Source organism: Amia ocellicauda, chromosome 22 (genome assembly GCF_036373705.1).
Source record: "Amia ocellicauda isolate fAmiCal2 chromosome 22, fAmiCal2.hap1, whole genome shotgun sequence".
Lineage (NCBI taxonomy): Eukaryota > Metazoa > Chordata > Actinopteri > Amiiformes > Amiidae > Amia > Amia ocellicauda.
The window spans coordinates 4,720,688-4,747,944 of record NC_089871.1 but is presented as its reverse complement, the minus strand read 5'-3'; the positions used below and the strand labels follow the sequence as shown (position 1 = coordinate 4,747,944).

General features: G+C 43.5%; 1 protein-coding gene across 2 annotated transcripts; it reads left to right on the top strand.

The window, feature by feature from the left end:
* Positions 1–26,108, top strand: tbx4 (T-box transcription factor 4). Of its 2 annotated transcripts, none has more exons than XM_066695728.1 (9): positions 1–110; positions 9,320–9,466; positions 9,842–9,936; positions 16,081–16,200; positions 18,217–18,364; positions 21,622–21,774; positions 22,850–22,938; positions 23,350–23,585; positions 23,800–26,108. In XM_066695728.1, exons 2-9 carry the CDS (start codon positions 9,323–9,325, stop codon positions 24,435–24,437), a joined length of 1,623 nt encoding a protein of 540 aa, XP_066551825.1. In that variant the 5' UTR covers positions 1–110; positions 9,320–9,322; the 3' UTR covers positions 24,438–26,108. The 2 variants fall into 2 exon arrangements, with proteins under 2 accessions (XP_066551825.1, XP_066551824.1); XM_066695727.1 differs by lacking the exon at positions 1–110 and adding an exon at positions 3,668–3,974.
* The last annotated feature ends 1,149 nt before the right edge of the window (positions 26,109–27,257 follow it).

Sequence of the window (27,257 nt, the reverse complement as noted above, 5' to 3'; positions counted from 1 at the left end):
CTCTCCTTTACCTCTGCATGTTAGGGATTGTATGATTGCACAGCCCCAGTGGAGGCAGGTTTCTGGGGGGAGTCCAGGTGCTGTGCGGACGCGAGTGGGGATCACAGGAGGTAAGCCTTGAGCATTTGTCTGTGCATCGTCTGTTCAAGATACCGCCGTTATTTTCCCGTTATCTCAACAGCTTTTTGTGAAGATGGCTCAGCTTTAGGACAGAAATTATATGATTTAGCTAATACTTTTAACACTCAAATAATAAAAGTCTGTATAAAAACAACAGATGTGCAGACAAAGTGTAGAAACAGGCCTATGTAGCATAAACGCAAGAAGCACAGAAAACTCCAGCCTACTGGAGAATAAACATTTTATTAGAGTAGTAGTAGTAATCCTAGTCATAGTATTAACACATTGCACATACCATTTTAATCTTAATCTTTAATCTTAAATTAAAGTTAGTTTTTTCTCCCTTCAAAGTGTTCGATAACATTTCACCTGCATGATCTCAACAGCCGTTCTTAAAATACAATGCATAGTTTTATTTTAATCCTAGCAAGTAATTAATACATGTGTGTGTATTAATTTGTACCGTGGGATGCTGTGAAGTTAAAGTATTAAGCATTGAGAAGGCCTGGGCTGGGGAGGCCAGGGCCAACTCAGTCTCACCTGAAAAGTGAAATCACTTTCCGAGACAGACAGAGGAGCTTAATTAGTGATAACGTTTATAACAACAACAATACTAATATTAGCCTATTATTATCCAGCGTTAGTAGTACTGATTAGCAAACTTATATAATGAAACGTGTTATTTATATATTTAGATTACATTCTATTAAACTTCATGACATCGGAAAAAGCGATCAAAACTCCATCAGAAATGAACCACAATGATGTGGGAGTTCAAGATTAAATAGCTGATGCTACTTCTTTCCAGGCTATTAGGAAAAAAAAAAATTACAATCAATCTATTAATTACATGGGCTTTATAAATGACTCCCAATGAGTAAAATGTCACCCAAAAACAAAATCAAAGGAAAAATGCATGTTAACAAAACACGTGTCTCTTATTTAAATCTTAATTGTATTAATTGTACGTGCACAATTTGATTCGGTATTCAGCACCTTCCCATCGCGCTATATGCCGAGTACAGTATTTTATGTCCTGGAGTCAAATTCGCACAAATACTCTGAACTGTGTCCAGCATTAAACATTTTTCATTATTGAGTAAGAGTTGTCAATCATACCTAAAATAGAGGTATAATACGTTTTAAGTTTATGATGTACAAGTTATTGATTATAGTTATATAGCAGAATGAGTACACCAGGGTACAAAATAAATCTTCTATAAAAAAATACAAGCGGTTAACTAAATCCAGCATTTTTATTTATTTGTTCATGATAAACACCCATTTACGGACTGTTAATTTTATTGAAAAGCCCATACGTAATTCGTCGCCCAAATAATCAAATAATATACAAATGTAACCGATACAAGATAAATTGTAGTAATCTCTTATAGGTGAGCTCACGAATTAAGAAAACATACAGAAAACTATTTAAAACATTGTAACCGTACTTAAAAGTGAAACGTGGCGATTTTAATTTTAAAGTAAAGAAAGATCTGAAAACAATGAATCAATAGTGAAACTTTTTCACTGTAAAATAAGTGTACATAAATACAAATACAAATGTTAAACCTGACAATGACAGAAATCTGTAACAGCACTTAACAGTGTTTTAGCATTACAGAGAATACGTTTTTGTCAGACTTTTCCAGTTTTTAATAATTAAAACATAAGGGGTTGTATTTTAATCCACTAACTAATTTTACTTTTGTTGTACAGAAACAACTGGAGCCTATTTACAGAAAAGAAAAATTGCAAATACATTCAACACTCTTAGATTGAATGCGTTCAATTTAACACATTTTGTGTTTGTTAAAGGACAACTTTGCGTTACAATTTACCAAATTGCAACACAATAATGTGTCTTTTTAACACAATGTTTTTCCCACACACACACTTGTGTTTAAAAGACACATTGAGTTTTGCTTGCATGAATTTTAACACTGCATTGTGTTGTTCTTGAACAAACACAGAATGTGTTTAAATTAACATCTGTTTTTAGAGTGAACTTCAAATGAAAGTTCAAGTCAGCCATGTGGTTTTCAAACAAGAACATTCAAACATGTATTTGTTGTTACAGTCAACAAACAGGACAATGCGTTTTGTGTTTTTGCTTATAAAAGGCACAGGTACTGTTGTCTGTAGACTTACATGGTGTTGTTGAGAGCAACAAAATTTGGTGTTGACATGTTCTGTTTTGTTAGTACACGTAGACTACAGGCCTATACGGTGTATATATCCCTATAGCATTGCGTGTAGAACAATTATGATAGTTTACCGATACAGTACAACTAACAATTTATTAAATATGATTGTATAAATACTTGATAAGCGGTTTGTGGAAATGACAAATGATCAATAGTTAGACATTCTCGGCCTTTGCCATTCATTTGGACGTGTCACCAGCAGATATAAGTCACATTCCCACCAGCCCTCAGACTTCACTTGGGAATTTATTGGTCTTTCAACCTTGAGCTTCGACCCATTTACTTTAAAACCACAGCCATATTTCACGTGAAATATTTGGGGGTTTTTAAAAGTAGGGCCTACATATAATTCTACTGCTCTCAATTTTTTTTTTTTTTTTTTTTTTTTTTTTTTTTTTAAGAAAACACAGGCGGGTGTGAGCACACACACTGTCCCTAAAATGAACTAGCCTGCTCTGCCCCAACACACACATTAAATATCTTGAACTGAAATAAATTAGATAGATAGATAGATAGATAGATAGATAGATAGATAGAATATAATGTGCATTTCCACTGGACCAAAACCTGCTTCATCAATAATGTATTTATCATCAGAATCTTTCATATTTGAGTTGCTATGTTATATTTTAAATTACACCATAACCCTCACCTCGGTAAATCCGCAAATAATATACAAGACAATACAACAACCACATCTCAATGTTAGATTCTTGGTGAAAATGTGAATCATGCCAATATAGGCAGTAGTGTGGAGTAGCGGTCAGGGCTCTGGAATCTGGAGCGGAGGGTCGTGGGTTTCAATCCCAGGTGGGGGGCACTGCTGTGGTACCCTTGAGCAAGGTACTGTACCTAGATTGCTCCAGTAAAACCCCAGCTGTATAAATGGGTAAAAGAATGTGATCCATTGTAACAGTTGGTGTCTGGTGTCTTCTAAGAAATTGAGTAATAATATATTCAGAGTATGTTCATTGATTTATTACAATATTATAGATGTCCGTTTGTTCACAAAATATGTGTGTATTTTAACATTTCAATCAATTACGGTCCTTGTCCAGACTGGCAGATGCAAAAATTAAAATAGTCGCGTAATCATGGACCCGATGTTTTTTTCGGTGGCATGTAAGGTCATTAATGGGGATAAATATGCGATGGTGCATCTTGTGCGTCTTTTTTTGCTTTTGTGCAACTTGAGCAGCGCTTGCCCTCCGGCCAAAAAAATACACTTTTACTACACCATCAGATATTTATCCCAATGCAACGTCATCGCCAGGATGGGAGAGGGAGGGAGGGAGGACAAGAGCCAAATAATTCATTGGGGTTTGAACAAATCAAGGAGTCGAGGAAAACTTTTTTTTTCCCTCTCTCTCCCTGGGTCCTAGAAAAAACAGCACGTCCCGAGGAGCCTGGCTCACACTTTGTTACAGTTTAAACCGGTCCCGCTTTCACGGCTCATGTAGGCTATTGATGTCGAGTGTGGACCAAAATTGGTGAAGTACCGTTATATTATCATAATCAAACACCACCACCAGCCATTGAGCGACCAGACACGGCTGGACCAGCTCTTGGCCGGAGGGTTATTTTGTACGGTCTAAGAAATCGTGGTTTGGACTGAGATGGAGGACTCCTGCACATATCATTCATAAGGTAAACTAATATCAATGGCCTGATGTTCTGTTTGAAGGCAGTACTGTGTCATGGTTAAAGCGGCAGGTCAGCTTGATCTGAGCAGGTTTTAATGGGATCCAATAATCACTTTATCCTCCACCACATAAGTATGCATCCAATTCATAGCGGCGACGTTGATTTCGGCAGCTTTAAATTGATCAGACGTGATTTGCTTTCTCTTTGGAAGTGAGTATGCAAACCTGCAGCATGCATGCAATTCCCATAAAGCCACCCAGGGTTCATGCTTTTCGGGGTTTTGTTTGTGCTCATTTAAGAAGAAATTCTCTGTGTGTTTATTTCGTCCTTTGTCTGCGGTGGATTCGGGTGACAAAGCTGTACTTGTGGATGATAAACACTTAATGCATGCAAAATCCGTGTGATTAAATATATATAGATGTTGTTATAGGAATTAAGGATGGGCCTACCTAGGATACCGGTAGTTTAAATGGTTATCATGATTAAATAATGTGAATTTCTTGTAAAGCAGTGTATTTTAGGTCATGCATGTAATTCAGGCATAAAGACATAACTGCTCTAAAAATGAACGTCACACAAGGCCGATGGCTTCTGGAGACAACACTGCCTGAGCACAATGATAATGTAGCGAATAATGATAATAATGTAGCGAATAATGATAATGAAGTCATCGAGAGAACTATATTTTTTCAAGAAATCTCATATTTATAAATATAATTTCAGTTAAAAAATATATATTTATGTAATAATGGATAGAGTGGTATATAAATCTGACATTTTATGTAAAGCAATAGGTTTATGTAAAGTCTATGTTGCAGATTTCTAAATGCTTCTACGAATATGTATATATCGTGCTAAAATGTGAGCCTATTTGGATTCAGATTCGATAATGTATACCAAAATTAATAGGACACATTCATAATGCATATATACCATATACCATAATTTGGTACTTATGTAATTTACAGCATTAATGGAAATATGTAGCCTATTTTTAAGTTTCTACGATTTTCAGTTCTAGGCCTATATCTATTATTACTGTAAACTGGGCGTCATTACGTACAAGATGGTGAAATGCAGTTTAAATTATTGTATAGGCTACATTAATAAATTAAATCATTGTACAGCAAGAGTGTTTAATTTTTTTTTTTTAATAGTGCAATTTTTATTAGGCTATTTAAAAAAGTATTTGTAATTATAATATACTTTCTAATCGCGATTAGAAGTTAAGGTGCGATTTGATCATTTATTTAGAAAGTATATACTTATTTTATATATCCATTTTACATAGTTAATTAAAATCTTCCAAACTCGAGAGTTCCAATCGAAGATTTCCTTTATCAATTATCTCCATCAACTTTTTATAAGCGTCCATTCGTTTGGCCTCTTATGTGTATGATATCAATATTAAACTACATTATAAAAAGCCCTCAAGGACACCATAAAATATCACATTTCCACGATAAAAATCCATTAGAATAATTAAATTGTTAATTTAAAAATCTGATTTTTCATTTTCTTACCATGAAATAACGTAATGTTTTATTTGGTAATGATCTATACTTTTTAAGATAAATACAGTCCACAAAGATCACTTCTGCTCTGTAGGCTATATATAAGTAAATGTTTATGATTTGAGGACAAATGTCTAAAACGTGTATCTATACTGCTTATCACGAATCACAAACATTTCTACAATGGCGTATCAGCTCATAATAGAAAGCTGTCTCTGGGAAGGTCGGGGGGACAAAACCGTGAAACAGTGACAGGACAGGTTACAAGTTTGTAAAGTTATGAATTGGTTTAGGCCAAAGTATGCTCATTTACGCGTTGTGATCCACACCCAGTGATGTAACCCATCTACTTAAGCGACACTGTATTCGTCACTTGATACAATGAACGGAAAATAAACGGTTGCATTCAGTTTTTAATGTTTGAGAACAAGAAGGTGGTTGTCCGCAAATTCGCTATTTGTTTCAGACCAACACAGTTGAAACTGGATTAAGAGAAAACTTGTTGTGATGAATGCCTTATTAAGTATGTTTACAATTCTCAAACTCTACAGTGTGTGCTAAAAGCTTTCAAAACAGATATGCATCCATTTTATTATATAATGCAGCAGATAATATTAATGCCATTTTATAATGCAGCAGATGTGTGTGAGTGCGAGTACATATATATGTGTATATATACATATAGTAAGTAACTCAATGCGAAAGTCTTGCCTTTCTTCCAGATTGGACTATTATTATTATTAATTCAAATATGGATATGCTTAATATCTGATGTTGGCCATTACCCACCTCCCTGTTTAAGCGATACCAAAAGGCACCATTTTTGTTTTCAGGTTCTAATCCCTTTCAGACAGCTTTTGCAATTAGGTAGCATTCCAGCAGATAATTCGACATTTGTGTCCCATACATTTGCACTTTAGCAGTTTACCATTTGTGAATTCATGACAGGTTTCAAACATAATAATCTTAACAGCACACATCATGAGTGTATTGATTTCAAAGAGCATTCCATTGTTGTTTTGTTACATATATAATTTAACCAAATTGAGAGAATAAATGTGCTTTAAATTCATATCTCTTTAGAGAGAAAGCAAACCTTCCAAAACCGAAATGCATTGAAGCTCCGTCTCGCAGAAAGTTTGGTAGATGATACGTCTGGACTGACACCGATATAAACACAGCGCTCGCTCACTGTGCTTAGTTAAACAGGGTAAGTGAAAGGTACATTTTCACTGTAAAAGTCCATGCTTGATTTGCAACAGCCTTACTGGTGCTGTCAACCCTTATCTTTATTAGCTTTTCCCAGAGTTTATATGGGTCTCAATTCACTCCTTTTATCTTAAGAGCATGCACTCCAAGTGTTTATATGCATGGGATTTTGGAATATATAGAGATTTCAGATGAATTCCTTACAGTTTTAACAGTGTTTAATTCAAATTTAAAGTCTTCCGCAACGTATGACAAACATGAAGAAGACCCCCTGGTCCCGAGCTGCAGACGTCTGTAATGTTTGTTTCTGTGCCGAGCAGAAGGATGTGAATGTTGCTCATAAGGTGACCTTTCTAAATGGAATCTGGACTGTTTAGCCCAGTTACACAGAGTTCTGTAACATTAGAAGCATAAATATTTAATCAAATAATTCATTGCATTAATGGATCTCTAAAAGTAGGGTCTATCTCGAAAAGTAGGATTTCTCAAGGAAAGTGTTTATTCAGAAAAGGAAAAAAAGATTTATGTAGGAAAGTCGCTGAATCCGTTTTCCCTATAAATCACATATAGTATCCCTTGCATATCAAATATTTCTCTTAGCAAACCCACAAAAAACAAAGCAATGTACAAGCTTTCCCATTCGCAACATCCTGAGTTTGTCACAGCATTGGCACAAACTGTGTGCTTCCCAAAACTTCCATCATGTTTCACACAGACCTCCAATGCGTTTGTACCTTACTGGTGAAACACACACAGAATTCATCTATGGTTTCATCTCTTTATTATTTGCTCAGAGACATTTTTACAACATTTGTAGGGAAAGTGGCATTTTAGTTGTGTGCTCATGTTTGGTTTGGGTTTTTGATCTGTCAAGCTGCAACACAGAGCTCCCATAAAGCCAGATTTCTGCAGCTGGGTTTGTAGTTTGATGCAGGTAGACTGCGATGGTGATAATCAGTGCAATCTGGGATTTCTCTTACCGTGTCCAGAGACCCGCACTCTCGTTGCTCCCATTGTCGAGCTGCTGTGTGCATAGACTTGCTGCTCCATTCAAACTCTAAACTGCTCTGGTCACAGACGGGACACTGTGAAGTACAATGTTTTTCTGTGGTTAGTGAATCAGCGTATAACAAACGTTTTGGCTGATTATCTCTGGGACTGTAATGACCAAATTGCCAATGCAGTTATCAATTATTATTTGGAAACAAGCACATCAATGTAAAACTGATCTGGGATAATTTATATTAAAGTATTTACATTATATATACACACACACACACACATATATATATACATTCACATTCTTTTTTTCTTTTTCTTTCTGTAAGTGTGATTGAACATTTTTCTAAGTAAATTTTGGTCAACGCAAACAGGAAGGTCTAAGTGTGAAAGTTTAAGATCCAAGCTTCCCCAGCACCCTAGCTATAAACACAACAGCCTGCATGAATTCTCTTAAAATGGCGTGGGACACCCTCTTCCCACAAACTAGAAAGACATGCATTGGTCCAAAATTGTGTCACTCATATCAGGACTGCAGAACAAAGCCGTGTTATTGGTCAGTTCCACATACAAAAAGGAGCCAGGACGAATGTTAAAACACTGCTGCAAATGGTTGTGCTGAACTAGAATTTAATTTCGTGGCATCTTAAATACTTCACTGGCTTTTCTGCCAGTCTCAGCCGCTAAATATTTGACAAGATGGGAGCGATAAAGAGCACATTTGTTACAAGAAGTGCTCTCGGGGACGGGGGTCAGCTACAGTGCGGTTTGGCTTTTTTCTGTGTTAATATACTATATCAATTTCATCCTTAAGAGGTGAGATAAGTAAATAAAGCGAGCTTAAGTAAAATCCATTAGATACCTTTCACTTGCTTGCGATGAAGCACAGTTCAGAATCAGTAAAGCACACTTTCTCCTCACAAGAAGATTAACAACTCTTATGCACAACGACCGGATAACAATTGTAAGTCGACTTAATGTTAATAATAATAATTATAATTCCGGAGAATAATATAAATAGACAAACTGCTCTGTGATTTTAGTTTGTATTATATTAAGCTAGGCAGTAGCTTAAAAAGATGACCTGCTTTGAACACGCTGGTTTTCATTACAGCTGATTTTGCTCCACAAAACATTAACAACACAAACGCAGCAAAGAACACTATTTAAATAATAATATGAAATTAGACTACTTAAATCAGGAACTAAACAGTTATATCAGCTGGCTTTACATTCGTTTCTGTTACCTGGTATACCTACTTTTGACATGTAACTTGTGCACGGCTTGGCTGATAAAATAAATATTAAGCTTTGCTATATTAAATAAGCATCCTCAAACATAGCGTGTCTTTTCTCAGTTTTCTCAGTCTGCTTTTGGTATGAATCTTTTTGGTACAGCTTCCTGTCTGTGTTATGCCCTGTGGGATGTAAATATCCAAAGCACACTCTCGTATTGGCATCTGCTCCTTTTGCCTTGGTGGTGTGTCACATACAGTTCATATTATTTCACTGTCAAGGCTAATTTGTGTACAGCAGGGCTCCGTATATGTTCTAAAACATTGCCCAGGCCGTGCCGGGTGGGGGGCAGTTCCTGCACTGAGCCTGCGCCCCTGTCTCCCCCTGCAGGAAATGCTCCAGGAGAAGGTACCTGTTGTGACAAATGAAGGCATTACTGTGGCACAGCCCGCCGCAATCACCGAGCTCGTGCCCGAGCCCACGCACCTCCGGCTGGCCAGAGCAGCCAGCAACGCGCACAGCAATGAGCCTGACCAGGTAACCCGGCTGAAACGCACGCCACCACGCAGGGAGACCCACAAGGAGGGATTATAGTTTATGATATGGGGTTTCACCTGGGAAGCGCAGGTTTGTCGTGGTGGAAATGCTGACAGGAGCATCACAAACCAAGAAGGGATGTCACTACATTCTGAACTTAGGGCCACATTTAATCAAAAGTTTGGCCCTCCCACTAATAGCAAACGTGGGTGAGAGTTTTGTTTTAATCTCTCCCTTTTCATTTAGGATTGTCCTTTTTTATGCTAGGTTTAAAGCAGAATTTGACTTGTGCTTGTGCAGGAATTGTGTCTTTTTCATCAGTTTAGTAACAATACTTGGTATGTTTTGTGACTTTCACTTTGTCTGCGGCCCTAGAACATCGAGAACATCAAGGTGTACCTCCACGAGAGGGAACTGTGGAAGAAGTTCCACGAAGTAGGGACTGAGATGATCATCACTAAAGCAGGAAGGTGAGTGAAATTCATGAGCTAAAAAAATACTCATCTGGGCATCATTATTCAAAACTTTAGCTCTGGAATTATGCTAGGATTGGGTTACCTTCAGAAAGAGTGACAGACACCAATGCTACCCCCTTTGGTGCAGAAAAGGGATTGTGTGTGTGTGTGTGTGTGTGTGTGTGCAATTATTAAATTGGAAACAAAAACAGCTACCTCCCAGAAACCCAGCTTTAGTGTAATTGAGAAATAAGAACATGATTCTGGACAAGACCCAGAGGGATGAGTCAGTGCTTTTCTCCAGTTCTTATCATCCCCATTTCTCTAAATTGGTTTTTTAGAATCGTAAAAGGTCAGGGCAGTTTCTGTGCATTGATGTAACACCGTGCAGGGTGTGCTTTTGTTCTCCCAAACCAAACAGTCGGACATGACTAGCTTGTCCCTGTCCAGGCCGGGACACTGCTTGTTATAGCACAGACCTCTGAAACTGGCAACACAAGGAAGAATTATGCCCAGCAATGCGTGTAAATCACAAAGAATAACAGTGATAAATAATGGTAGATAATGGTACTCTTTAGACAATACTATTATACACACACACACACACAAATATATATTATAGTTATTTAGTAGTAATACTAATAATACATTTAAACCTTAAATAAATATATATGGTTAATCAACAAATGCAGAGGCGTTTCTTTAGGTTGTTATGCTGGGGTCCTGGATTAGGCCTCACTGCCCCGACTTCAAGTCCTACAGAGCCGAGCGGCTCACTTGGGCATTTTGCGCGTCTCTGTAGGACTTGACAGTGGGGATCAGGCCCGTGTCCTCTGAGCTGGAAACAACGTTACCCCAGTGGAAACAAGGCCCGTCGACACATCACCCACTGTGTCCAGTTTTACACAGGCAGCACAGCAGAAACTACATCCCAAGCCCTGCGGTTTCATTGAATCGCAAGAGTACCGACAGAGCTCACTTCAGAAGCAACACTACTTACTTCAAACCTAGCGGTCCGCAGTTGCGCCATTTACGTTAATAAAAATAACTTGTTGTTGTTGTTGTTCTCCAGTCAGGGAGCAATAGCTGTGTCGATTTAACACACTGAAACTTTTAAAAAGCAGTTCTGGCCTACCTCCCTGCCCGCCTCTTTGGACGAGACTGGCGGAGTGCAGGCGCAGGTGTCAGTGATCAGGACGGGTCCGGGGCGCGCTGCCTCCTCCAGTATACACAAAGGCATGGAAACTGTTTTTTATTGCCAAAACAGTAAATATGAGCGCTAAATCCGTATTTAAATATTTAACATGTACAATTATTAAGAGCTTACAGTTAGTGTTTGGGTAAGCCGAAGAATTAAACAATAAAGCTATTCATTATTTCTCTGCAATGCACCGATTTAAAAACCAATAACGACACGTTTTTAAATAACATTTCCCACGGTTGATACAGCTTTGTAAAATAACTTACCCCAAAGCTGACCCGCAGGATAAAGTTGCCCACTCGCTACCCGTATTCCCCAAAACATCAAGTTTAATGACAACGGGTTTCTCCTTTCCTACAAAGAAAGCAACACAATTAATCACTGAAGTGTCTCATGAATATGTGGGTTTATTTTAAGTCCTTAAAGGCCGTTTACATATTAGTTGTGACCCAAGGAGTTATAAGGGGTTTATTTATGTATTTATTTTTTAAGTGAGCGCACTTCATTCGTTCATTTCAAATTCATCCAACAATAATAATTATAGACAATTGATTTTTAATGTTACAGCAGCCTCTTAATGCGCCTTAGAAAACAAACGTGTCCGTATAGGCAAAACTAAACTTGTGGTCCATAAAATGATTTACACTGCTGTGTCGTCTAAAAAGAAGATTCCCGTGTTGAATTCATGAAAATAAAAACTTTATTACAATCGTTTTGTGTATTTAAAATGGGAGATCAAATATGACTTTCACTAGGCTACATTTAAAATGTTAAATAACATGGTTAACTGACTCAATAAATACATTAAAATGGCCTATAACTGCATTGAAATAAAAATAAAAAAACACTATTGTTCTGACATATGATACGTTGGTTTAAATAGCCTAATTAAATAGGTTAACATACAAAGTTCGTTTATTTTTTAGGATATATGCTAAATATAATAAAAACAAAGCCGTCCAGATTCCTTGACATGATATGTAAACTTTTTAGTAATTTTGTGAGTGAGAGAATAGGTGTTTAGAATAAATTCGATGTTATGAAACTTTTTTTAGATCCTTTATTATTCTTGAAAACGAATTTGGGTTGTTCTTGAAAAATGACTTATCCAATGAAATATAATACGTTACTGCACACATTTGTTTTCCTACAGTCGAGTAAAAACTCTTGTTCAATATTATTTTTGCGTCACCAATAATAAACTGAATACATTACATTTATATTTTGTTTTGCTTACAATGTAATAAGTAGTTTGCGTATTATTTTTCTTCTGAACCAGTGCAGACCTTTGAGACGTGGGTCTCTAACTTGCATGCAGACTAAAGACACAGAAGTTAAAATTAACAGATTAGACCATAAAACCCTAAAATAATGAAACCACTTATTGTTAGAAGATGGGTATACTTCTCCCTAGGCTACATAAAATGTAAAACGTTCCTGTTCACGAGGTTCATATTCAGATTTATTTATTTATTTTTAATCCAAAAATCAGCGAATGATAATGAACTTTTAAATTGAAATGTTTGAATCTTCTGGTGCTTGAACACAATGCGTGGATCTGACACCCTCCTGTCCCCCGCCCCCACCATCTTCCTCTTCCTCAGTAATGCAGTGGTTTACCATGACGAATATGTGTACTGATTTATAATCCCATGCAAATAATACATAGGTTTATGAAAGCGCTTGGTAATGCGTGATGATCTCTGACTGAGTGGCCAAACACACCATCCGCAATCCGGGTCTATACTGGCGTGGTTATACTAGCACCACCCGCCGCCAGTCAGGGCTGGTGCCGTGAGTTAATGATGAACTCTTGAAGAACTCCAGCTGAACCTGGACTGTTTGTTATTGCGAGTCGGGGCTCCGGCCCTGCCTAATCCCGCACTTCAAAGCCGGCGGCCGGGCTCTGTATACAGCTCGTCATGAGGAGCTGCAGCGGGTGATAAGAGCAGCACGGCGCCCGGGATCAGAGTCGACTTGCGGCACAGAGCTCCATCATTCGCGGGGGCCCTTTTGATCTCCTCCCCGGTGTTTCCCAGAGAAGACGGAATCAATCATAGTGAGCCCAGGCGCGCTGGACAACTAAGAGAAACAGCTGGCATCAACACAGACTGACACTGATATGATACACTCTCACTCTCTCAACTCAAACACATGCCGGCCAACACATTTCCATTGTGAGAAAAAGGGTTACACAGGGGGGAACAGTTATGGCTCCCAGGACTCTGTTAGGACACATGTTGCCTTTATGGTGGGCATGTGATTCCTGGTCCTCACACATAGCTTGAGTGTTATTGCAAGGCTACAGAACAAAAAAAATCAAGCTGAAGTACGCATTCTTGATGCTGCAGCACTGTCAGTCAGACACATACTCACTCACGGGGTGCTCTGTGTTTTCCGTGTGCCAAACCCGAGCTGTCAGTGTAACAGCACTAATCGATTGCAATGGCGTGCAGTGTGTTTCCTGGCACCCTTTCCCTTCTCTTCCACGGTCTCTTATTTAGCCCACGACTGCAGTATGCGTCTGCGGACAGTCGTGACACACATTGGTGAAAGATGTTGGGGATTAAGCTAAAAGAGTGGGATTATAGTACTGTATGCTCATTATTTATGTAAAACGTTCTGAAACTCAGCAATGTCTGCACAACATGCATACTTTAAGTGTTGTGTAGTGGAGTTGAAGGGAATGTTGTACTGGACATGCCATGTGGCGTATGGTGGCCACCGTTAGCTGCGGCCCGTCTGAAGACAACTTCATGAATTGTGCCCGGTGAGAAGAGGCCACTGTCTGAACTGAGCCGACTGCCAGTTTGAGATACAAACACTAATGAGTCCTGCGTTGTCAGGATGATGTGGAGAAGAGGGTGCAGTGTCAATGGATCGCTAACCAAAATCAGGGGCTTGTGGATTTTTCTGTTGGCAGGATCCCCCTTTCTAAGACAATATTTGCTATCAATCTTATTTTCCCCTAAAATAAACATTATTTCGAGCACACAGATCACCATGCTGACATCATTACAATATTGTGACAGATACAGTGCTGATTTGGTCACCAACAGCAACAGAAATATGAACCGTCGATGAATCCTCGTGAAAAACGTCTCTAGTTTTCGCAGAAACCTCCTGGATTATATGTACGAGCCGACGAAGAGAGGCAGTGATCTGGGCTTGGCACACAATAAGGATGAGGGAAACCTCATTAATCGTCTGACAGACAATCCACAATGACCTTGGTCCACATTACTCTCCCACAGGCCAACAGGAGCTCCCCCAGCTCCGGTCATGGCCGCTAGCTCTCAGCATCGCTGCTAATTGCACTTCAGCTAGCACTTGGCAGCAGCAGCAACTACTGTATGTGGAGCTGTAGCCTTAGAAAGACTGATAAGGTAGTTCTCCCATCTGAGCTCCCTTCAGGGGTATTATAGGTAAGGAGATACAGCAGTGAAACGCAAACAGGCATTCTTCTCTAGATGGCTTTGACATGTTCTGTTGAAGAGGGATTATCCAGAGAAAATGCAGGTGCTGGAGCAAGTTGTTAGAATGCCATTAGAGTTACCATATATATATATATATATATATATATATATATATATATTATGTATATGTATATATGTAGTAAACAAACTTCATGTCCTGTCCCAGGGTGCTGCTCTTACCTGTGACTATATCCCGGCACCACGCAGACTACAGCTCTGTAGCCGCACACTTCACAGGCAGTGATGTGTCAGCTGTGTGAAATTCAGCCCAGCCTTAAATGCCATTAAAAAGCACTTAGGGTTTATAAGGGCGCTGGCTCCTTTAGCAACTTGCTTTGACGCAGATGGGATGAAAAAGAGACCAGTTCTGGAGAAACAGAAAGAGGTCACAGAAGGTAGCTCCATTGATGTGTTTTACGGCCCTGTCTGCTATATTAGAGTGCGCTGTCTTTTATTCTGAGCTCTATCAAGTAACAGAGCTCAACGGCCTGCGGTCCCCAGCTTTCCAATCGAGCAGAGAGCCCCACTCTCTCCCGCTCCTTCTGAAACAGTGATTCCGAACCGGAAAAGAACTAATGCGAAATAATTTACAGACGCCAGTGGGATTCAGGTGTCTGATGAACACTGACCTTGGCCAGGTCTCTGGAATGTGCAGAAGTCCTCAGCAGTGTGATTGAGCTCTGTTCAACGGTGCCGTCTCCCAATCAATACCAACACACTGGAAGTGAGAGATTCCATAGTTCTGTAGGATAATTGAGTTTCCATAGACTTTGTCACTGTTAAAAGAAGCCTTTATTGTAATGGGAAGACCACTATGGACTTTCCTGTCCAGTATAACAAATAATATTTCACCAGGATGGTCATGAATTAGGTACATCAACACACCCAATTCAATTTGTTGCAGGTGCAGAGCACATGTCAGAACCAAAAGACACAAAACCTCCACCGCAACAGTGATGAAACAAAGGGCAACAAAGCGGGGTATTTAAGGCAAAGTGGTTTGGGAGCCTGCCTTTATTTTGCCCTTGGTGAAACCAGACACTTATTCAAAAACAAGGTTACGCGGATTTAGATCCAGTAATCTCCGCCGCATCTGTCTAAGAACGAACACCTCCCGTGACGATAGCATGGTGAAGATCCGGTAAAGCCTCATGAAAAGCCTTAAAGACCATCTTATCCGTGCTCACTGTCAGGTTTAAGTCTCTGTTAAGACACCTAGTTTCAATCGGCTTTCATTAGAGAATCTGTTCGCTTACAGAAATAGCTTCTTATATTCTCTTTCTCTCACTCTCCCTCGCTGATGTCATCTCAAGCTGAGAGAGCAGACGGAACTGCCTGCCTCAGCTGCTTACAAACGTGGAGAATAGAAGAAAACCGAACATCTATATTGGCGTTTATGAAACAATAAGTGTATTGAAAGTTGGGGTTCCATGGCAGTTTTTTTCCTTCCACTGTGCTAATGTCTGTTTCTGTTCTCTGCAGAAGGATGTTTCCGAGCTACAAGGTGAAGGTGACGGGGATGAACCCCAAGATCAAGTACATCCTGCTGATCGACGTGGTGCCGTCCGACGACCACCGTTACAAGTTCTGCGACAACAAATGGCAAGAACTCCCTTCCCGTCTCCGAAACGCCCCGCACGGCTGACAGAAACGTTCTCCTCACTACCACAGCAGGATCACTTACTTGTGTGGCGCTCTAGTGGCGGTCTGAGACAGGCACACAGTCATAAAAACTGAATAAATAAATACCCTTGGTCATCATCAGTGTTTAGATTCTACCAGGTTTATCCTTCCTTTCATAATTCCATTTTGTATTCTAGCATGTTTTCAGACAGAGTAATCATAAGCGACACCAGCTGTAGATGGATGATGTAAATGACAGAAATAGATTTGGGTGTTTGAAATAAAAAAAAAACACACACTGTAAGAGATGACTCACCGAGGTCACTCGATGCATCTTGGTTAAAGCCCTTGAAGCAGTAAACCGCCGAGTGACCAAATGAGCAAGCCAGACTGTGTTTGATGAATAAGACTGCTGCTTTAACTTGTTCTTTACTGCACTCCTCTATGATAATACCACGATTTACCGCAGTTATTCTTTGGGGGATTTTACAGTGTGTCGTTGATCATGGTCCCTGGAATCGTGGCGCCCGTGGGGAAAGGGGTCTCGGCTGCACTCGGGTGCGAATATGAGTGTAACATGGGGTGAACGGCGATCCCACCCCTCCCATGGGAGAATGATCAGAAACTCTGAAAAGACGCACGCTGAAAAAAACACACACACACACACACACACGCAAATGAGAAGGACAGTCAGCGCTCTGGGCCTTTTGTGCTTGAGCACTTCCTGGATTGGCAGGGGCTGTGATGCTATACAGACCATATCTGTGTTCCAGGCCCGCTCGGCCCTGCCCCTGGGGACTGCTAGCCTCATACTTCACACAATCTGACTTCATTACACTAAGCACAGATTTAGGACAAAATATGTTAAAGGAATTATAATTTTCATTCCTCTTCTTCTGTATCAGTCTTGTTAGCTTACAGATTTGTGTTTGTGACTGAGGAAATTATGCAGTGCCCCATTCTTCCCAGATAAGCGCTGCTGAAGGACACAGAGCTTCCAAATGGTGAACCCTGCACTACCCTGACAGCTACCTTTCGTCACGGCCGTGAGGGAGAGGCTCATTTAATCGTGGTGGTTTATTAATGAGGGGAACAACTGGTTTCTGTCATTTACATCATCCATTTACTCAAGAAAAGCTGTTTTCACAGCCTCCTCCCTCTCTCCCCAACACTCCAGAACTTGTGCACGAATAAAAAGGAAAAATTGAATAATGGCTATTCGCCAGAGGATAGATGTTCTATGTGAAGGCCTGAAATACAAAAACAACAAAACACAAAAATACACCCTCATCTGAATAAAGTACATTAAACCCACCTGTTCACAATATAGATCTAGCTGTGACAAAACACCAAGCACAAAATGGAGCAGATCCAAACACATCTGTATCTGCTAGAAGGCAGTTGTGCAGAAGGCTGATATTAATACTGTGGGTGCACAATTACGGTGGGAAAGCAGTGCTTTAACTCCCTCAGTTTTTTGGGGTACACGTTTTCGTAAGTCAGGAGTTTACACACTATTGGCCCCCAAACAAATAAGGCATGCCTAGTGACCTTCCCATGACCTCCCACACAGTGCAGCACCCCCTCCAGCTGGGCACTGAAGGCAGGAAGAGAGGCGGCACGCAGTCAGGGCTGAAACGGCAAAAACAAAGCGCTGCGGTGCCAAGAAAATCCCAATAAACAGCACACGCCATGCAACAACCGTCGTTTTATGGCAGGGTTTCCACATCAGTGGGACGGCCTGGAATTCAAGTGCCTGCCAGTGTCGTTTCTGGAGTGTTTCAGTGACACCACGGGATTGTGAAATTAAAAGTGATGTTGCTGTGAAGGCAGGCATGCGGTGCCCGGTGCAGAGTTTTGGCGATGGTACAAACGTTCCATTAGAAAGCCGCAGTGACGTTACGGGGAGAGCGGCACTCATGCACAAGGGCTGCTGTGGCGTTACCGAGGCGTGGTGCGGTGTTGAGTGAACTGTGCCCTCTCTGTTCTCCGCAGGATGGTGGCAGGGAAGGCAGAGCCGGCAATGCCCGGGCGGCTGTACGTGCACCCCGACTCGCCCGCCACCGGAGCTCACTGGATGCGCCAGCTGGTGTCCTTCCAAAAGCTGAAGCTCACCAACAACCACCTGGACCCTTTCGGACATGTGAGTACAACCTTAGCCGGGCGGGCAGGGCATTGCGTGACCTCTGAGACTCGCCGCGTGAGGGACTGCCCTTCAGTAGTATCACTACAGACCCATATGTGATGCAGCATGGAGCACAAGACATCCCATCCAGGGGTAAAGCTCTTCTGAAGGCTCTCTCTTAGTGTAGCAAACAGGTTAGAAGTTCAAGGAAGCACTACAGTACAGACTTCCCAGGCTACATCTGTGTTATATATTCCTACAGCTCAGTGTTCCTGGAGAAGGTGTATGTGTTCAGCAGCTCTGTTGCAGTCCTGGGCCAGTCCATATGGCCAGTGTGGGAGGCAGCGAAGACTGCAGTCCCCCCGGGCAGATTCATATCAGCCTGCAGAAACATGGCTACGACAGTTTGAAAAAAGCAGCCAAAAGACACAACACAGAAACCAGGCTGAGCAGCAGTTGAGGTCAGCACTTTATACAGGCATGCAGGATTGTCCAGGGTTCGAGACCTCTATCACACACGGTTACTGGCACGCATCAAAACAGCTTCCCAACGAGCCACAGAGAGCTGCAGCCCTGTTACCGAATGGAGGCTCAGCAGGTGAAACTCTTGATTCCCGTGAGGACAAAATATGCAGGAAGCCACAGCAAGGAGCAGGCAGTGTGGGGTTGTCCAGCTCCACGCACAGTCAGCTGAGAGAGAGAGAGAGAGAGAGAGACAGAGACAGAGACAGAGACAGAGACAGAGACAGAGACAGAGACTGCAGGGCTGTGGCATTCCCCCAGGAACACATCCTGCCCAGTAACACATAGTACATCCCTCACTACTCCAGCACATTTAATTAATGTAGTAAATGCCCACACAGGCACATGTACACACACACACACAGACAGACATATGGATTCATGTGGTGCATATCTCCTGCCATGGCCTGTAATGAGTATCTGGCTATGACCGACGCTCCCGGTGAAAGGAAGTCTCTCTCAGGGCGTTTGGCTCTTAGTCTGCAATCAGCTTGAGGCGCTGCGGTGCAATAGAGGCGAGTGAGAAAACCAGCAGCCTGAAAAGCACTCACTGCACAGAGTTGGCAGATTTATTGACCGTCAGGAACAGAACGATTCTAGTTCATATTTTAAGTTCTGTCTTCTCCTAATGAAAGACTGTCCTAACCGCTGACCTATCAAAAAGTAAGGACAAAGGAAAAACAACCTCCAAATTCGTATTACTCTTGTTTTAATTGTCATTAAAAAGCTTATAAAAATAGAAAACATTAAATCAAGTGCTGACTGCAAGTGTTAATTTCTAGTCTACTTGAAATAGACAACCACAAAATTAATTAAAATGTGTGTGCATTTGGTGTGTATTTCAGAATAGCCCGAGGTTTAGAAAGTAAACCAGTAATACAAAAAATGGATGAAAACCAACCAAACAAAAAATATTAATTAATTCCTGTGTTACATCTGTGTATAGCAGGGTCTGTGAGAGGGCAGTGTGGGGTTCAGTCAGGGGAGAGGCTCAATAGTGTGGCGTCCGCAGAGCTGCCCAGAGGAATCCTGGGAGTGCCTGTCCGAAGACATCGAGCCACTGAACAGCTCATTAGGTTCATAGCCAGTAAGACCAGCGCCTAGTCTGACTGTCAGGATTAGTCTCGTGCTCCTGCAATGATAAGGGGAATAATGAGGACAGAGGGAGGTAGTTAAGCCCCACTGACGCCCAGACCAGCAGGGTATTGTGGCTGGCAACACACACAGGACAATCTTACAGGAGTCTGTGAGAAGCGTGGCCCCCTGAATGTCTTTTGTGGGGGAGCTCAGAGGTTGCATTTGGCCCGGGCTGGCTTGAGACAGTGACAGCCGGGTCTGGTCAAACATGCACTGGTTTGTTGCAAATCTTCCAAAGGACAGAATTACGATCGTACCATAATCATTCACCACGTGTAGTCCTGGTGTTTGTTTGTTTTAATCCTGTATATTGTCCATACAAACTGCGCTTAATCATTGGGTTAAGAATGGAAAGATCGGGACAGGGGTGGCGCTGGCAGCATGACGCTGAAGAGCTGACAGATGTGAGTTTTGTTAGAAAGCACTCCATGAAAGTCAGACGCGGAACATGATTTATTGAAGGACGTCAACAGGGGAACCATCTCCTTGTAAAATGTGCAACTAATAAAACAACACAGAGAGAAACACGAGGCTCCGTCCTCAGACCGCCCTCCGAGATCACGTCAGCCTGGAAAGTTCTGGAGAGAGCTACGCCGAGGGCAGGAGCCCGTCTTTCTCTTCCCGAGTCTCAGTGGTCTTTGGACTCTAGGTGCCGCAACATAAAAAGATAAGGAATAAGGCCCAAAAAATGCCAGGAATGCTGGGAAGGTGCCCGAGGAGTGCGCAGGGTTAAACACCGGGGGGACTGCAGTCGGCGCGAGGAGCCCCCTGGATCAGGGTGCCATGACGTGCGGTGCGTTACATACCAAACATTCCAGGTCTCAGACAGTTCCCTCCCCCCCCCCCAGGGTATCTGCTCAGCATCAGCAATAAAAATATCATCCCCACGCACCGCTTTCGGAGCTACCGTGGAGAGGATTTGGGGTCCGAGCCCAGACCCGCCACCCAATCTCTTTGCTTCATTTAGAAAGGCCATCATCTCAGAAAGAAGTCGGGGCATATTTACAAGACCCCGGGACTGCATCGCTGCCTCCAAAAACATATTAGGATACTTCAACCAGACAGACAGGTACCCAGCAGCCCAATGTATTTACCCTTTCTATCTTATCTCTTCCTTTGCCTTTCCCCCCCTTTCTTTCAGACCAGGTAATTAGGTTAATCTATCTGTTTCTTTAAATGCTGTAAGAAACAAACACCACCATCACCCCTGCGTTGGTTGTCAGTGTACCGCTCCCTCCAGTCCGGCTGGTGAACGCGGTGGGCCGGGCAGGCAGGTGGATGGGAGTCACTTGATGCTCATTGCTGCTGACAGAGTTCATCCCGGGATCACACCGCTCCGCTGAGCACCGGCCAGGCCGAGGGGGGAGAGGGAAACAGCCAGCCAGTCTTACATCACACAGCGACAGAACGCATTAGGTTACTAATGAGGAAAACCAATACATGTAGGATTTTGAATACAAAAATTCTTCAAAAGCTTAATGTCGGGCATAGAAAACTGGTAGGCTCTGATTGGCTGAACGAGCCTTTTCCATATATGTATACACATCTGTTAATGTGATGTGTGATTAGATTAGTATTTTTGAAAGTGTGTGAGTGCCCCTCCACTCTCTCCACAGATCATCCTCAACTCCATGCACAAGTACCAGCCGCGGCTGCACATCGTCAAGGCAGACGAGAACAACGCATTCGGCTCCAAGAACACGGCCTTCTGCACACACGTCTTCCACGAGACGGCCTTCATCTCAGTGACGTCCTACCAGAACCATAAGGTAGGAGAGCAGCACAGCAGATACCAACAGGTCTTCTAGTGGTTGGATTGGGTTTCCTGAACACACAACTCCCAGGAAAGTCAATGCATCAGCTCTTCCCTATTGGTTATTTCAGTCAGTGGGGGCAGGGGCTCTCGCACAATGAAGTGCTTTGGTTTCAAGTCCCTCCAACAGGGGAACACATTATTGTGTGGACCCTGTGACCCAACAACTGCAGCCCAAGCGTTGGCCACTGCTTTGGTGTGTGGTGTAGGCCACAGCATTGTGACTAAACCATGGACCTTCATTAACGTCCCTCCTCCACACGTGACCAAAAAAATGCCCTCGGTTAAACACATGAGGATGCAGAACAGGGATGAACACAAGATATGAAAGGCTTAAAATGAAAGAGTGTCCGACACAAATAGGTCATACTTTTTTAAGATCAGCAGCCTGGGAGTGGGGCCCTTCTGGAAGGAGGCCCTGTTCTAAGAAGCTGTGCCAAGCAGCACTGACACGCACGCTCACAACCACATCATGAAGAAATCGCAGTGCCACACTTCACTGCAGACATGACGTGAGTCACACTTCATTACTCTGTTATTTTTTTACTGATGTTCCCAGGGCACCCACCTCTTATGGACGAGGTGTGCCGAGCATCAGATCTCGGTCTTATCTGCCTTTTGAGTTCTCTCTCAGCATCTCCTGAGGAACAGTGCAGATGTGTGTTACCGGAGCCGCCTCTGACTCAGCCATCTGGCCAAGCACCCCCGCAGCATCCTGCTATCAGATCTTAAAGTATAACCATCCTGAAATGTGGCCAGAAGAATCCTATGTGGAAATGTGAAAAATAAAGTGTGCAGGGCTCATGAAGGAGACAACAGGAAGTCGCACATGGAAACTAAACTTTGGGAGGACAGCAAACCCCCAGTGAGACTCTTCACATGTTCCAGTCTGTGGAAGACAGCATTGGCCAGTTGTCCAGTAGTCAGACGTCACACCCAACATTGGACGCATTCATTTAAAGCCTTGACACTGTTTTTTTTCTATCTGACCCCGTGAGGTGCTGGGACCAATGCTTCCGTTTGTCTTGCAGATCACGCAGCTGAAGATTGAGAACAACCCGTTCGCCAAGGGCTTCCGGGGCAGCGACGAGGGCGACCTGCGAGTGTCCCGCCTACAGGGGTCAGAATTCGGACCTCAGGCCGCCACACCATGCTGTGTTTCAGTGCTCTGCTGCTGGCATCACATGGGACACTTAATTTAATTTATAATGTATTGTGAGGCTGGTCTGCTCTTACTCCCTACCAACAGATTTCAAGAGCTCACTGTCTGTCCTTTTCTCACTGCCTAGGATAAAGGCGAATCAGTCCAGCAGCTTCTCTGCTACTGCAGCCTGTGTATGCATATAGATTATTTTCTATCGCCAATACATTAGCTCATTCTGCGTAGTATCTGAAATGTATTCGCTACAGTAGAGACGGGGGGGGGGGGATCTTTATTACTTAATGAGAGAGCACAGAGCTGAAGCACAGAGCTGGGCTAATGGGATCAGTTTCCAAAGCCCTCACACCAGACCTCTCTGTGTCCCTCCAGGAAGGACTACCCCGTGATCTCCAAGAGCATGGTACGGCAGAGGATGATTCCTTCCCATGGGCACCTGACAGGCAAGCTGGGGCCCGGGGTCCTGTCGGGGCACCCTCAGACCCTCCCTCACTACCAGTATGAGAGCGGGGGGCCCCTGCCCGCCCCGGACCCCCAGGACCCTCTGGCACCGCCCTTCTCCACAGCCCGCGAGTCCAGCCTGCTCTACCACTGCTTCAAACACAGAGGTAACCACCACCCCCCAACCTGGCCTCGCTCTCCTGTCTGCCGTGTGTCAATAACACCACTATGATCAATAGTTGACATGGAGCGGTTTTATGTACTATACATATATGTAAGAAGATAAGTCATGTTTTAGTTGTGCTGTACGGGAGTATGATGTTAGATTACAGCAGCAGCCCTGGCTTAGTTATTGCTGACGCCTCTCTAATATCTTCACAGACAACTCCCGGCACCTGGAGTTGGGGTGCAAGCGGCCGTACTTGGACACGGCGCCCCCCCCCGGCGCGGAGGAGCACTATTTCCGCTCCCCCCCCTCCTACGAGCCGCCACTGCTATCCCACCCGTACTGCGGAGAGGCGCTGGGCCCCCGGGACGCCTGCATGTACGGGGGGGCAGAGGGAGAGGCCGCCGGCGGAGCGGGGACCGATGACCTGCCCCCGGCCTCCTCCCTGAACTGCAATGTGTGGGCGCCCGTGCCCCCTTACCCCGGCTACAGCGTGCAGACTGTGGAGGCCGTGTCCTACCAGCCCTTCACCGCCCACTTCACCAGCACCGCCACGGCCGCAGCCATGATGCCCCGCCACCCCGTCTCGGTGGCAACGCAGCGTCCGCAGCCCGTCCCGGCTGACCTGGGGGTCTACACCCCCGCCACGCACAGAGGCCCCCTATCCTCCTCCTCGCCCCCCGCCCACCTCTCTAGGGAGAGAGCTCCGCCCCCAGCCCTGTACCAGAGGAAACCTGGTTCACCTCCGCGATCCACTAGGGACTTGCCGGCATTCCCCCCCCAGAACAACGCCTCAGCCCGGGACCCCTCCTGCCAATACCACATGGGGGGAGCTCTTTGGACTGACAGCTAGTGACCTGCCCACGTAGAAAGAGCTCCACCCACCAGCTTCTTTGACTTTACTGTCTGTGCGTCCACCTGTCCGTCCACACGTCCCACCCCTGCTTACTGTTCCCCTGCCTTCAGCTCCTCGCTCTGTGGGTCCGGTATGACTCCTGAAACTCTAGAAGAGGAGAAAGCTGTAATATTGGCCCTGTTATGCTTCCCGCTGACCTGCATGCCGAAGCCACTCGTTTACACAGGAAGAACCACACGCTGAAACTGAAATGAAAAAAAAAAGTCAACGCACGTTTATGTTTACAGATCAGCTGGACAGCCATCTTTGTTTTGTTGTTTGGTGTCTGAGTGTTTTTACGTGTCGTAGTTTCCCGGAGACTGCTAAAGTGACTGTTACAGAAGAGGGAAGGGAAGGGAAGAGGAAGTGGGAGGTACACAGTAGAAGAATAGTTTCTGAGGGATGCCCTACAACCAGTATTAATAAGAATGGCACATAATGGGTAAAATGGATCCTGCAGCAGACTGTGGCGTCATAAATATAAAGGATCATACCTACTGCTTTAGAAAGGTCTGGGTCCAGCCATAGCCGAACGGAGGTGTGATGATGCCGGTATAGCAACGATATTCCAGGAACACGATGCACATTCGTTTAAAATCCCAGACCGCAAAATCAAAAGAATGCACATCGACTATATGATTTGTAAACTATCTTTTTATCAGTTTGTAAGGCTTGTTAGGTCTCTCTCATCTCTGGTACTAAACAGTTTAGGGAGGTTCAGAGACACGTACCCAATTTTCAGACCCCATGACCTCCAGAGATCTCAGCATCACCACACAAAGCCTGATATGCAGCTACTACCCCTTATCTACTTGTCTACACACATGATCTTGGTAAAATCTGCATGGCTATTTTGTATTTGAGCTGCACTTTACATTGACTTTTACTGCTTTCACCATGATTTTCTCTGGCTGGAGAGTTTCCTTCACTACACTAGTGCCCCAGTAGATGGTACGCTATGAATATAGTCTGCTATGGCACTAAACAGACAAACTTTAGGGGAGGACACATGGGGAAAATCATCCTAACCAACCAAGGTAGATTTTCATAAGCGATCTTGACTTCAGAGCAATGTGGAGATGTGATCCCCCAAGACGAGCCATAGTCCCTCCCCCTATTCCATCCCCATGCAGAGTTACACCCCTCGGGATGGAGAAGCCATCACCGATCGCTAGCTGCTGCTGCTGGTAAAAGGCTTCATTAGCTGGGTTTGGACTGCTCCCATCACTGTGAGTTCAAGACATTTTCATGACAGGGTAACATCAGAAACTTCAACCAGATGGGAAATTAAGCAGCACCATTAAAACCAGGAGCAGAACACCTCGTCCCCAACTCTGTTTCCAGCAGGACAGGGTCTGAAAATCCTTTTATTTGATCCACGGAGTGCCAGACCTGCTGGAAGCCAGGTGTCCAACAGCAGCAGTCTGTACCGCCGGACCGGACAACCCTTTGGCCTGGTGGCTTCTTGAACTTCATTACAAAGTGGTTGGGATATTTATTAAACATGAGTTCATGCATAAATGTGGTGAATGACTGTGCTTCTTATTTTTATAATCCTCTGTACAATCTTCTTCTCTGAATGTTCTGTTCTTTTTGCACACCCGATAAATAAATTGTATTTTTATGGCGTCTGTTTTTATTTATGTGTTCTTTAGCCGGATCAAGTAATGTTTTCTTGTGAGCGTTGATTTTTAAGTTGAGAAACACCATGTTTACAGTACTAGAAATGTCTCCCTGTCCTATCGCACAAACTCCAGAAATAGTGGATTTTAGGAGTTGAGTGAGATTATAGTTATTTGACTTAAAAACAGCTCCTTCACTGTTAAACACCCCACTACAATACGATGAAAATCAAAACAATATGCGGCTACATTAAAAGATGGCAGGGAAATACTAAATAGATCACTCTCCCTACGAGGTAAGGAGGACATATACAGATGATCGTTAACGACGGCGAAAATCTGCTCCAACAGCGGCAGGTTAACTTCTTTTGAACTGAAGGCCGTCCAGAACACAACCATTTATTCTGAAGACTTTACTGGCACGGCCTCCTTATCCATCACCCACAGGCAGGCGTTTGAGGATGGAAGCGGTCACGGTTCCCGCCAGGGGGTGGCTGGTGCTGTTAATGAGCTCTACACACAGCACATGGACACGTCGTCATCTTAACACTGCAGCCAGGGCCTCCGGAGACCTAATGAGTTTCTCAGCGCAGCGGGGAGGCCGGGCGGTGAGCCCCAGCCCAGCCCCGTCCGCTGCTCTCTGGGGACGGGGAGGGCGTAGGGGAGGCCGGGCCGGAGCGACTTCCTGAGGGAGGCCTGTACAGCATCTCGGTCCGGGAGCGGCCAAACCGTCTGGGACTCGGCACGGGCCCCCGCACTGTAGGAATGCAGCCTGCTCTGGGTTTCTTCTTCATCTGTCCGTCCATCACTTATCAGAGCGAGGAGATGCCTTTATCACGGGTCTTCTCGACTCCAATAGCGTATGTTTTGCTTTTTTTTTTTTTTCCTCTCTCTCTAATGACTTCCATGTGGCAGGGAAGAGACTGTCTGCAAAATCCTTTCGAAACCCAGTACCGTGCCTATCTAATTATGTATATGCACTTAACATATCACTCTTTTGACAGGATGTCTGTCCTAACCCTCGAACACTTTCATAGCTGTCAAAGGAAGGGGGTCTCCCTGTTCAAAAGGCAAAGACCAGTCCTAAAACCACCTGAAGCTCTACAGCCCATAGGTCACTGAGCCCCTCCTATCAGACCAATCAGGTGCCTTCATT

Excerpts from the sequence above, each read along its gene's own strand:
- tbx4 (XM_066695728.1), top strand. The coding sequence starts at position 9,323 with ATGCTCCAGGAGAAGGTACCTGTTGTGACAAATGAAGGCATTACTGTG. Across the intron at positions 21,775-22,849 it reads CGTCCTACCAGAACCATAAG|ATCACGCAGCTGAAGATTGA; the intron begins GTAGGAGAGCAG and ends TTTGTCTTGCAG. Across the intron at positions 22,939-23,349 it reads CGAGTGTCCCGCCTACAGGG|GAAGGACTACCCCGTGATCT; the intron begins GTCAGAATTCGG and ends GTGTCCCTCCAG.